Here is a 13044-nt window from a genome sequence, read left to right as displayed (position 1 = left end):
GATATGGACAAATTTATTCCTTGGGTTCTGCCAGAAGCAGCTTAGGTGCAACCAACTATGCATCCCTACTAGACAGGAATGGTAATGCCTAGCTTCTCATGATGGGATGGGGATGGGGCAGCAAGGCAGTGACTCAGTCCAACCTGGGCTGCATCTGCACCAATGCGGGCAGCATCTGTCGTCAGTTGCTTCTCCTGTTCTTCCACCTCAGGGTCAGGCTTGGTTCTCAGATGGTCAGGGACTACCTCATGGCTGAAAACGGGCACCCGTCCTTCAGTCTGCCGCTGCAACACACAGATTTTATTGATCCTACTATGCACTCCAAGAAGATTCTATCTGGCCTGATATACAGTCCCATCCACAGGCAAACAGTGCATTTTCAAGGAAAATACAACCTAAGACATAATATCTAGTTTCCTAGGACACAATCTCCTTTACTCCAGCCTTCATTTTTTGTGTCTTCTCACATCCCTATCTCTACCAGACCTAGAGGCAAATTAAACTATCACTGTCTGCCACGTTTCAAAGACTGAAACAGACAAAGTCACCAAAGGGCAGACTTTGTGGCTTGAGACAGATGTTGGAGAAGGAAGGTACCAGCCTTGGTGACATACCCCTCAGGTTATTACAACACTATTTGGGAGTGGCTCTCCCACCTTCAGAAGAACAAAAAGCAAGGCCTCCAAAATTATTTCTAAGTTCTCAGCTAAGAACTTAATTTCCCTAAATAGTAAAGAAGCCTAAAAAACTCCTTAATTTCCCAAGTTGTATTCTTTTTCTGCTCTTACCATGAGATCTTCATCTCGGTCTGGAGACAACACCAGAGGGATGATGACCTGGTTACGGAACAGCGGTGTTTTTTCATGCTTCAAGACCTTGTTCAGAGTGTTCAACTGTCCAGAAAGCAAGGCAAAGCTGTCCAGGACAGATGGCCTGTTGGCAGTAAGCAGGTGTCAGAATGTTCCACCCCTTCCTTGGGTGGTTCTTAGTAAAATAGTCCTAGTTCCTTCAGGCTAGGAACACTCGGATTTATCCCCAAAAGTCTCATAGCCCTATGACTAGCCTAAGTGGGAAGAAACTAACAAGGATGACAGGGTTATGAAAGAGGGACATAGTTTCAGTTTATGAAACAGATGTAGAAAAAATCCAGTTCATTGTTTGAATGAGGTGAGGAACAGTGGCAAAATAGGACTATACTGTTATAACTAAAACTTCAGAAACCCGGTAAAATCCTTCTTTCCAGCCTGGAAATAGGATCCACACTTCAGAGTAGGTTGGATCTAAAGGACTCAGCCATATTTGTGGCAAGAGATCCAGCACAAATAGAGCTGTAATAGGAGGACCTCCTCACCAGAGAAGTCAAAGGGTAAGAATTGAAAGCTATAATGAACTTGGGTTAGGAAACCGAGCATTTCTCTACTTCCTTGCCATGGAAGCCACTTGCTAAATGTTACGAAACCCAGCTCTTTCCAAATCAAAAGATGTTTGTAAACTGATAAATGGTTACATCATTAGAAGTGTCCTATTCATCAGAAGGCTAGGCCCCCCCACCCATAAGCCCTCCCTAGCTTGCCCTGGCAACCCTTACCAGGTCAGCCGGCCATACTCGTTCTCCAACTTGCAAATGAAACTTCCCAGTGAGTTCTTCAGATCAGCCACTTGACTCAGCAGTGCATCTAATGATGCCTCAAGCTGCTTCTCCTCTCTCTGCACCAATAGGAACAGGTTGGTTACCCAGATAAACGAGTATGACACATAGAAAGGAGGGCTGAAAAGCCAAGGAGATGGTGTGCAAACACCAGTCAGGTAACAGGATCTCATTGGCATAGGATAACCAGGTTGTTTCCTATCTGTGGTATTTGGGTTATAGACAGCATCAACCCTGAGACCTTTCAACCGTTTGCCTGACCCAAGTACTTCCACCAACTGATTCCTTTTTCCCATCCGCTCCTAATCTATGCCTGGTTTTTCTCTGTATTAGGTACACCCTACACTCCCTCATTGAGACATTTTCGACAAACCTAATGCCAGATCATTATCTCATGTGCACCTCTGTAGCACATGCACTCCAGCTTCCTCCATCCTAGCATTTGTGAGCCTGGCTCTCTTGTCAGTCTCTGGGAAATCTGCCTACTCATGAAGACTTCTCTGAATACCAGCCCTGCTCTCCTCTTTCCCTCCCCCCACCAACCACTCCAGCTTTCCATCTGCTCTCATCATTTCATGTTTCAACCTTCTCCTCGCTGAATTAATATGCACCCATCTATCTCTGTGTCAATATTCCCGTGCCTCTTTCACAAGCTCGGTCAACCCAATAACATTTCTTGAGACTACCAGCTGCAGGAAACTAAGTGACAAATGAAAACCAAAACCGCACATGCTTCTAAGCACTGAACAAACAAATTAAAATGCCGGGGGTCTGCAAAGCATTTCCTTCCCATCGGTGGTATCCTGTTTTATTCCATTTCTTCACCCTTAACAACTATAGGGCACAGGCTGGGAAGAGTGATGCAAAACTGTCTTGCAAACCTGCTAAGGTGCCTGACAGGAACTTGATCCTGGGTTCCACCATGGCCTCACATTACAAGCTGCTTAGCTTTCGGACACCGCGGCCCACAATTCCCTCACTGCTTGGGCTTCTTTCCAATTAGATCCCCTGCTATATCGGCATCCAACAGCCTCCATCCAGCAGCTTAGGACAGGGCCTGAGCCAACCCACCACCTCCTGAGCCGTCTTCCTTGGACTGCATCTCGGCCTCCCCGTATTACAACCTAATCCTTTCCCACGCCAAGCAAGTCAGTGCTGCCTCCTCCCTCCGGATTTAGCCCGACCGCCTTCTGTCAGGCGAGCTCCACCCCCACCTCTCATCTGCGCCGCTCCCTCTCCAATTAACCTCGCCCCCCAACCCACGTTCCCTTATCAGCCGTGGGTTCTGCCCTCTCTTCTCAGTCCCAACTCTTCATTCTCCTTAGCCAGCCCACTCTGGCTCCCTGTAGCCGAAGCTGGCCAGCCGCTAGCACTCCCAACGCGGCTCTCACCTGCATTGCGGCGGCCGAGGCGACTGCAACGATTTCCACTTCCGGTTTCCTGTCAGCAAACGCCTCTGAGAAGGCTTCGTCCACCAATCAGAAAACTGGAACTCGGCCCTCCCACCCACTTCCTGTTCCTTCCGGGTGCCGAGGTAGCCAGGTCAGGGGTCAAGAGTGGAACACACAGGCCCGGGCCGGCGCGGGAGGGCTTGTGTGATGGCCTCGGAGCGCCCCGAGCCGGAGGTGAGGGGCGGGCGGACGCAGCACTGGGCCCTGAGATCCGAGGGGGAGGGTCCGGCGGGCAGGCGTGGCGTTGGCCTCCTCTGGGTCTGGGGGTGGCCGGGCTGCGTAGCCTCGGCAGGGACCAGCCCAGCCCGGAAGGCCCGACTATGGTACCCCTGCGGACTATGGGACGCGGTCTGCAGTTTCCTCGGGGAGCTAAAGGAGTAACTCTTTTTGCTTTGTTTTGTTTACTGACGTGTCATCCGCGTCGTCAACTCTTTGACCTAATGATAGTGGTATTAACAAAATTTGTATTTTGACTTTCTGTTGCAGTTTCAATGGGCAACACGGCAGTAGATTTAGTTTGCCGGGTTTTGTATTTCTTTAGGCATTGGAATGCTGTAAACAGCATGAATTCATTTAGTTCTAGGGCCCATGCTTTTAGAAAAGCAGCTTTAATTTCATGAAAAAAACATTTGAGTCGGACTGAGACCTCGCTCCAATATTGGCGCTGTCATGTAGCTAATCTGTGCAAGCTCAAGCGAGTCTTCCCCGATCCTGTTTCCTTCTTTATAAAATGGTCTTACAGTGTGTTGTAAGGATCACATGTAATAAACCAGAAAGGGGATATGAGATATTCATTAGATGCTAAGGAACATGCAAGGAACCTTATATACATTGTGTCATTCAGACTTCTGCAAGGAAGATGGCGTTCTCACAGAGGAGAAAACTGAAAAATGAGAAAGATTTAGTACCTTACTCAAATGCCACTCATCCAGGAAGTAGCAATTTGGAGTTAGAAGATCTGAGCTTAAAATCTCAGATTTGGATAAAACACCACCACTAGGAAAGGTGCCAGTATATTAGTAGGTGGAAAGGGTGAGAGATGTGTATAATGATACAAATAGTATTCATTACTGCATACATACTGCATGCTTGGCACCATTCTAAGCGCTTTACCAGTATCAATTCTGTCAGCCCTATGAAGTGGACACTGTTATCTCCTTTTTTTTGGTTTAGGAACTGAGGCACAGAGATATTAAGAGTAACAAAGTAGGCTGGGCGCAGTGGCTCACACCTGTAATCCCAACACTTTGGGAGGCCAAGGGGCGGATCACCTAAGGTCAGGAGTTCGAGACCAGCCTGACCAATATGGAGACAGCCTGTCTATACCAAAAATACAAAATTAGCTGGGCATGGTGGCGCAGGCCTGTAATCCCAGCTACTCAAGAGGCTGAGGCAGAAGAATCGCTTGAACCGGGAAGGTAGAGGTTGCGATGAGCTGAGATCAGGCCATTGTACTACAGCCTGGGCAACAAGAGTGAAACTCTGTCTCAAAAAAAAAAAAAAAAAAAAAAAAGTAACAAAGTTACACAGCTGTTAAATATTATAATCAGGACTCCAAAACAGATGGCCAGGCTCCAGTCCTTGTGTTCTTAACCATATTGTTCATAGTATAAATAATAAAGTAGCCACAGAATGGTAAATCTCCTGTTCACTGGGATTTGGTGTGATAAGACCCAATGTTGAATATGGTGGTGGGAAACCATGCCTTTTTTAAAATAGTCATGTTCACAGAGGTGGTAAAATAGCCCATGCATCAGAAATATCAGTCAAGATCAATCAGAAATATTAATACAAGAAAAACTATGAAACAGTTTAGAGGATGTTTCATTAGAAAGTGAAAGGACGTGGAGGGATGTTGTGGGGAAATACAACCTACCTTTTAGGCAGATAGTCTAGAACGACACCGTCCTGTAGAAATCTGAAGCAAGCCATGTGTGTAATATTAGGTTTTCTGATAACCACATAAAAAAATAAATGAAATAAATTTTAAAGATATATTTAACCCAAACTCCCAACATTTTCAAAATGTAATAAAATACAAAATATTGTGAGATATTTAACATTTTTTTGGTACCAAGTCTTTAAAATCTAGTGTTGTATTTTACACTTATAGCACATCCATTTTGGTCTAGCAACATTGTAGGTGCTCAGTAGCCCCATATGGTAGTCTTTACCATATAGAGCAGTACAGATCTAAAGTAATTTCAAGTCAAGACACACAATCCTGGGAGTCTCAGCCAAAAGGTAAGCTTTTTTTTTTTTTTTTTGAGATGAAGTCTTGCTCTGCTGCCCAAGCTGTAGTGCAGTGGCGCCATCTTGGCTCACTGCAAGCTCCGCCTCCCGGGTTCACATCATTCTCCTGCCTAAGCATCCCGAGTAGCTGGGACTACAGGCGCCCACCACCATGCCCGGCTAATTTTTTGTATTTTTGGTAGAGACGGGGTTTCACCGTGTTAGCCAGGATGGTCTCGATCTCCTGACCTCGTCATCCTCCCACCTTGGCCTCCCAAAGTGCTCGATTACAGGCGGGGTGGGCCCGGCCTAAGTTGAGCATTTTTTAAGTTCCTGATTTGCATTTCTGAAAATTTTATCACATGGTAAAGAGACTGAAGAGTTCTGCCCTATGATAAAGTGATTGACTTTTAGAGGCTGTTAGGATCCCAAGAGAGAAAGATTAGGTATAGTCAGATTTAGGAAATCATTCATTCATCATGCACTTGAAATATTTTACAAGTGCTGGTATGAGTCAGAATTGTGCTAAGTATCAGGGTGGATACACAGCAGTGTAAGACAGACATGGTCCCTATCTTTATGGAGAAAACAGGATTGAATTAGGATAATAAGTGCTGTAAAGGAGTGAATTAGGGTGTTTAACAGTGGTTCTCAACCTACCTTGTTAAGAAGTGGTTGTGAATCAGGAAGACTCAGAAGAATGACATTTAAACTGAAGCCTGAATAGGTAGAAGTTGTCTGAAAGAAGAGGCAGAGAGCGTTGCAGGCAAAGGGAATAGTGAAGATCTTCAGGTGAGAAGGAGCCCATTGGAGCCTTCAGAGAACTAAGAGGAAGCAACTCCTAGTGTGGATGCAGTATGACAATGAGAATAGCTAGCACTTACTGAATGCTTCCTGAGTATCATCTGATACTCAAAAATTATCCGAAAATAAGCACTTTTATTATCCCAGTTTCACAGATGAGGAAACTAAGGCACAGAGAGTGTAAGTCTCTGCCAAAGCCATATAGTTAATAATCAGCGGAACAAGCATTTGATCCTAGGTGCTGTAACACTGGAATACATGCATTTAACTGAGTGGGAATTGATGAGAGATAAGGCTGGAGAAGATGCAGCTTGAGGCCATGCTAAAGGCTCAGGACTTTGATGTATAGTGGTAAGAAGAGTTTAACCAGTTCAAGAGGGGAAATAATCCGCATTATTTTGTGGGACTGTGTTAACAAAAGACAGCACAAGGGTTAGAAAAGGCTAAACAAATCAGACCTTAATCACAAAGGGACAGGTACAAAAAGACAAAGCAACAAATTAATGAGATGGACCATGCTTCATTCATCCTGGTATACATGGTATGCAGCACAGTGCCTGGTAATGTTTTATTCATCTTGGTATAAATGGTATGTAGGCCTCAATAAATGTTCCAAAGAATGATAGCCTTCCCCTCCTGTTTAATTGCAACAACATCCCTATGAAGATAATCTTATCCACATGCTATCAATAAAGAAACTGAGGCCTGGAAAAATTAAGTAACTTGTCCAAGGTCACCTAGATAGCAAATGATAGAACCAGATTTGAATCCAGGTCCCTGACTCCGAAACTATTTTGTCTACGTTGCGAGACTATTCCAAGAGTAATGAACTTTAGACTCAAGAGGGATTAATATGAGGACTTGAAGCTCCATGTGAGTGTGGATGCTCTGAGAACTAATCCAGGGATTCTCAAGTGTTAACGTGGAAGAATCACTTGGAGACCTTGTTAGAATGTAGATTCTGGAGCCCATCAACTCTTTTTTTTTTTTTGGAGATGGAGTCTTGCACTGTCGCCCAGGCTGGAGTGCAGTGGCGTGATCTTGGCTCACCGCAACCTCCGCCTCCCAGGTTCAAGCAATTCTTGTGCCTCAGCCTCCCAAGTAGCTGGGACTACAGGTGTGAGCCGCAGCACCCAGTCTGGAGCCCATCAACTGTTAATTCAGTTGGTCTGGGATGGTGCCTGGGACTCAACTCTGTATTTTCATAAGCACTTCAGGTGATTATTCATGCAGCTGGTCCTTGGATCGCACTTTGAAAAACACCATTCTAGCTGCTTAAATTATTAAGTCTTCTAGTTATGATAAATTACATCTTGAAGGTGAAGAGAACTTAGAAATTATGTTTTGAAAATATAGTTGTTGGGCTGGGCATGGTGGCTCATGCCTGTAACACCAACACTTTGGGAGGCCGAGGTGGGTGGATCACCTGAGGTCAGGAGTTCGAGACCAGCCTGACCAACATGGAGAAACCTCATCTCTACCAAAAATACAAAATTAGCCGGGCGTGGTGGTGCATGCCTGTAATCCCAGCTACTCTGAAGGCTGAGGCAGGAGAATCGCTTAAACCCAGGAGGCAAAGGTTGCAGTGAGCCAAGATGGCGCCATTATACTCTAGCCTGGGCAACAAGAGTGAAACTCTGTCTCAAAAAAAAAAAAAAGAAAAAGAAAATATAGTTGTTGGCTTTGAAGGATCATATGTGAAGGGGCATGTTGCAAGAAGGGTAGGCAAATGTTCAGCAAATGTTCCTGATTTCAGGAAGGTGGATTCTGTAAAAACTGATTGATGAACTAGACTTCATTGTGCCTTTGGAGAGTCAGTCCATCATTCAAAATAACGTTCAAGGAAAGGTGGGAAAAATGGAAGCTGTACAGTAGTAAAATTCAGTGGCCTACTAACTGGTAATCGAAAGAAAGCTGTCTAGTAGTCTGTGTCCTCCATCTCATTTATCCCCATTCTCTCCTCACTTAACAAACACTGCTCAACCTTTAGCATCACTTTCTCTTAAGGTATTAGCCTGAATCAGGTTACTTTGTTACTTGCTTGCTTTTTTGTGGGGAGGGGGAGGTCAGGGAATGGGGCATGTGGTCTCGCTCTGTCACCCAGGCTGGAGTGCAGTGGTACAGTCATGGCTCACTGAAGCCTCAACTTCTCTGGGCTCAGGCGATCCTCCCACCTTAGTTTCCTAAGTAGCTGGGACTACAGCCACATGACACTACACCCAGCTAATTTTCATAATTTTTTTGTAAAGACAGGGTTTTGCCATGTTGCCCAGGCTGGTCTCAAACTCCTGAGGCTCAAGTGATCTGCCCACTTTGGTCTTCCAAAGTGCTGGGATTGCAGGCATGAGCCACTGCACCTGGCTGTTACTTGTTTTTGTAGAACCACATTCTTATCCTTCAGAGCACTTACTCAGTGTGTAATTATACAGTAGTTACAGTGATTATTTGATCAATGTTTTTGTCCTTCATTATAGAGTAAGTTTTATGAGAGCAGGAAATGCATGTTTTTGCTTTTCATTGTATCATTAGTACCTAGCCCAGTGCCTAGCATGTACCAGGCTTTTCATAAATTTGTTGAGTGAATGCATGCATGCTTACCTTGCCTTTGTTCTTTTTGGAGTTCAGTGAGGGCATGATAGCACCCTGAACCAATTAGCATGGAAATCAAACTGGAGAGATTTAGAAGAAGAAGAAACAACACTCTAAGCTTTACTGTAAAATAATAGACTGAATTTATCCAATGTGACAGGACTAATTGAATAATTTTATGTGTCCAAAAAAGCCAGCTGCATGAGGATAAAATGGGAGATGTGTTTGGACAGCAGCACAAGTGAGAAAGTCATGGAGGTTTCCTGAGCAAGTATAATGTAGGAGAATCTGAATCTGTGATCTCACTTGAGTATTATGTTCCATTCTGGTCCCCACATTTTAAGTTGTAAAGTAGCCCAGCCAGAATTCATTCATGGGCACATAATCTAAGATATAAAATAGTGAGGAAACTTGAAACCATGCCATTTGAGAGATACTTAAAGAACCCAAAAGATGTTTATTTTAGAAAAGCAAAGACTCGGGGCTGTCATCACGTGTTTAATAGACTCTCATTTGGCAGAGGGTCAGATTCTCCCTGTGTGGCCTTAGAAGGTAAAACAAAAAGTGGGTTAGATATTTTCAAGACAACAGATTTTAAGCTTTCAAGATATTATCAAAAAGACAGATTCTGGCTCTATGTGAAGACATTCCCAACTCTGCCAACTAAACAGGTATGGGGTAAAAAAAAACTGAAGTGAATGGCTGTGCAGGACTTCTGATTCAAAGAAGCGAGGTAAACAGCAACACTTTGTTATTACTAATTTGTGCATTTATACACATTACTTTTTACAAGGTGCTTTCACACATCATTGGGCTAGGTGGTATTTTTATACAGGAGGAAGCTCACCCAGAGTCTTAGCTATCAAATCACAACACTTTCTTTCTGTAACACTGTTCTTTCTAAAACAAAGCTAATGGAACGTAAAGCAAATCTGTTAGAACCCCCATTTGCACTCCCTCAGGGTTCCAGGAACAATAAAAAAGAAGATACTAGTGAAAACATGGTAAAAACAACATTTCTGGAAGCAAAGGAAAAACTCCAAAAATGGAATAGCTTACTTTTTCCATAAATGATTGGAAGATGAAGTGAATAAAGGACAGGAACTCTTCAGCAACAAAAACCATGTTCATAGAAGAGTAAAAAATTAGAAATTATTGGTAACAAATTAAAGATAGCTGGAAACAATAAATACAGCTTGTGAGATTAGTTTTCCTTGTTCATACATGTATTCAACAATTATTATTGGAACACTTAGTATGTCTTGGCACTGTGCTAGGCGCTAGGGTTACAGCAGGAAACAATGTATAGGCCAGGTGTGGTGGCTTACAGCTGTAATCCCAGCACTTTGGGAGGCTGAGGCTGGTGGATCACCTGAGGTAGAAGTTCGAGACCAGCCTGGCTAACATGGCAAAACCCTGCCTTTACTGAAAATACAAAAATTAAGTGAATGTGGTGGCACGTATTTATAGTCCCAGCTACTCAGGAGCCCGAAGCAGAAGAATCACTTGAACCCAAGAGGCAGAGGTTGCAGTGAGCCAAGGTGGCACCGCTGCACTCCATCCTGGGTAACAGAGCAAGACTCCATCTCAAAAAACAAAAAACAAGAAAAGGCCGGGCGTGGTGGCTCACTCCTGTAATCCCAGCACTTCGGGAGGCCTAGACAGGCAGATCACGAGGTCAGGAGATCGAGACCATCCTAGCTGACATAGTGAAACCCCATCTCTACTAAAAATACAAAAAATTAGCCGGGCGTGGTGGTAGGCACCTGTAGTCCCAGCTACTCGGGAGGCTGAGGCAGGAGAATGGTGTGAACCCAGGAGGCAGAGCTTGCAGTGAGCTGTATCACGCCACCACACTCCAGCCTGGGCGACAGGGCAAGACTCCATCTAAAAAAAAAAAAAAGAGAGAGAGAAATAATATATAGAGATGGCCTCTACCTCACTAGATCTTCAGACTTATACGGGAAACAAACATTAAAGTATACAAATTCTTTGCCCAGGCTGGAGTGCAGTGGCCGGATCTCAGCTCACTGCAAGCTCCGCCTCCCGGGTTCACGCCATTCTCCTGCCTCAGCCTCCGGAGTAGCTGGGACTACAGGCGCCCGCCACCTCGCCTGGCTAGTTTTTTGTATTTTTTAGTAGAGACGGGGTTTCACCGTGTTAGCCAGGATAGTCTTGATCTTGTGACCTCGTGATCCGCCTGTCTCGGCCTCCCAAAGTGCTGGGATTACAGGCTTGAGCCACCGCGCCCGGCCTTTTTTTTTTTTTTTTTTTTAAGATGGAGAGATGGATGGAGTTTTGCTCTGTTGCCCAGGCTGGAGTGCAGTGGTGCAATCTTGGTTCACTGTAGCCTCCACCTCCTGGGTTCAAGCCATTCTCCTGTCTCGGTCCCCTGAGTAGCTGGGACTACAGATGTGCTCCACTATGCCCAGCTAATTTTTTTATTTTTTAGTAGAGGTGGGGTTTTGCCACGTTAGCCAGGCTTGTCTCGAGCTCTTGGCCTCCCAAAGTGCTGGGATTACAGGTGTGAGCCACTACGGCCAGCCCCTACAAATTCTTAATTATAAACTCTGGCAGGTGTCATGAAGAAAAAATACAGAGTGCTGTGTGAATGCCCAACATAGGACCCTAACTTAGTGCAGACAGTCATGGAAAGGTTCATTTATTAAACCTAGATTTGCCATGATTTTAGTCCTAGAAGATGAGGTGACCACGTGCCCAACTCTGTCCTTATAGTGCTGACCCATGACCACGTGCTCTTCCCCTTTTAACCCTGGCCTTATGTGGCCGAAACGCTTTTCCTTGGTTTCTCCTTGCGTAGCTGAAACGGGCTGGCATCTGAAAAAAAAAAAAGTATTTAATACCAAAGAACAAAAGGAAAGTAGTATTGACACTAATGTTAAGATGATCTCATCTTGAGAAAAGCTGTACTAATTATGATTAGTTTTAAAAGTCCAGTTTGCTTTGCTTAGAACATATAGTGAGAGGGGAGAAGGTGGTGGTGGGGAGAAAAAACCATAGCAAATTCACTTATTTAGCACAATTTTATTGAACATCCTATGTGCCAGGGACTGCACTGGGCTCTGGAAATACAGTGATAAATGAATGGCTGCTGAATTAGGATAGCCTTCCTATTATGATAATGTTCGGAGCCCCAAACCATCCCTTAACAAAAATATTCTTTTTTAAAACTCCAGTAAGTCTCTTGTACATCCTTTTTTAGATAAGAACTTTGGCAGGATCCAGCATAGTCAACACATAATATCCCACCCACACTAGCTAACTGAAACCTGAAGGAGAGGTTGCCTGGTTTAGTATCCCACCTTAAAACCAAGGATCAGAGAAAGAAAGGGCAAGTAATTGCCGTGATTTCTTTCTTTGCCAATAAATAGACCTCTTTTCTGCTTTTAGGAGCATGGCAATAAGATATACAATTTGATGGAACTTTTCGATGGGGTGTGGTAGTCAGGAATAACTATCTAATTTTTGTAGCTAACTTAGAAATCATTTTGCAGTAGGTTGGGTGCGGTGGCTCACGCCTGTATTCCCAGCACTTTGGGAGGTGCAGGTGCGCGGATCACGAGGTCAGGAGTTCGAGACCAGCCTGGCCAATATGGTGAAACACCATCTCTACTAAAAGTGTAAAACATAGCCGGGCATGGTGGCACACGCCTGTAGTCCCAGCTGCTCAGGAGGCTGAGGTGGGAGAATCGCTTGAACTGGGAAGGCGGAAGTTGCAGTGAGCCAAGATCGCACCACTACACTCCAACCTGAGCAACAGAGCGAGACTCCGTCTCAAAAAAAAAAAAAAACAATCATTTTGCAGCATACTGGTTTCCAATGCTACTTTAATCATCCTTGACACCTTCCTTTTTGTTACTTTCCTCCTGTGTCCTGACTTATAATGAATCACCAATTCTTTTCTGTCCTGTCCTAAAGATCCCTTGAAATGCAACTAAGTTCACTGTTCAGCTAACTTTCTGTTTTCCGTAATAAGACTTTCACAATGAAAGACGGGTGGTTTTGCATCCTGGCATTATCTCATCAAGACCCGGTCTCACACAGTTCACAGAATGGCTAGTTTGAGTAGCTCTTGTCAAAGCCACTGTCATCTCCCCTAGTTGTTAGCGGTGGGGTGCTTTCTGAATCACACAGTAGCCAGAGGGAATTTTTTTGTTTTATTTTATTTTATTTTGAGATGGAGTCTTGCTAGGCTGGAGTGCAGTGGCCGGATCTCAGCTCACTGCAAGCTCCACCTCCCGGGTTCATGCCATTCTCCTGCCTCAGCCTCCCGAGTAGCTGGGACTACAGGTGCCCACC

General features: G+C 44.5%; 2 protein-coding genes and 1 long non-coding RNA gene across 10 annotated transcripts in view; 2 read left to right on the top strand and 1 right to left on the bottom strand.

Annotated features, from left to right (window-relative positions):
* MED8 (mediator complex subunit 8) overlaps window positions 1-13044 on the bottom strand; it is a 417118-nt gene that overhangs the window by 10380 nt on the left and 393694 nt on the right. For 3 of the 7 annotated variants that reach the window (XM_077960603.1, XM_077960601.1, XM_015137423.3), the window contains exons 1-4: window positions 3040-3069; window positions 1589-1707; window positions 789-933; window positions 144-284 (exon numbers count right to left, since the gene is read on the bottom strand). In XM_077960603.1, the coding sequence (XP_077816729.1) occupies window positions 144-284; window positions 789-933; window positions 1589-1707; window positions 3040-3045 (411 nt within the window). In that variant the 5' untranslated portion in view covers window positions 3046-3069. Of the gene's footprint in view, window positions 1-143; window positions 285-788; window positions 934-1588; window positions 1708-2529; window positions 3070-13044 lie in introns of those variants that run through there. The other 4 variants (XM_077960591.1, XM_028834899.2, XM_077960621.1 and 1 more) reach the window with 4 other exon arrangements.
* SZT2 (SZT2 subunit of KICSTOR complex) overlaps window positions 3177-13044 on the top strand; it is a 62604-nt gene continuing 52736 nt past the window's right edge. For both annotated transcript variants that reach the window (XM_077960174.1, XM_015137379.3), the window contains exon 1: window positions 3177-3273. In XM_077960174.1, coding sequence (XP_077816300.1) covers window positions 3247-3273 — 27 coding nt within the window. In that variant the 5' untranslated portion in view covers window positions 3177-3246. The remainder of the gene's footprint in view (window positions 3274-13044) is intronic.
* On the top strand, window positions 7114-11577 carry LOC144334007 (uncharacterized). Its single transcript, XR_013403241.1, has 3 exons — window positions 7114-7430; window positions 8463-10038; window positions 11235-11577. It is a non-coding gene; the product is annotated as an uncharacterized LOC144334007 (long non-coding RNA).

The sequence above is a fragment of the Macaca mulatta genome, chromosome 1, assembly GCF_049350105.2.
Source record: "Macaca mulatta isolate MMU2019108-1 chromosome 1, T2T-MMU8v2.0, whole genome shotgun sequence".
Classification (NCBI taxonomy): Eukaryota; Metazoa; Chordata; class Mammalia; order Primates; family Cercopithecidae; genus Macaca; species Macaca mulatta.
This window is presented reverse-complemented; position numbering and strand designations above follow the sequence as displayed.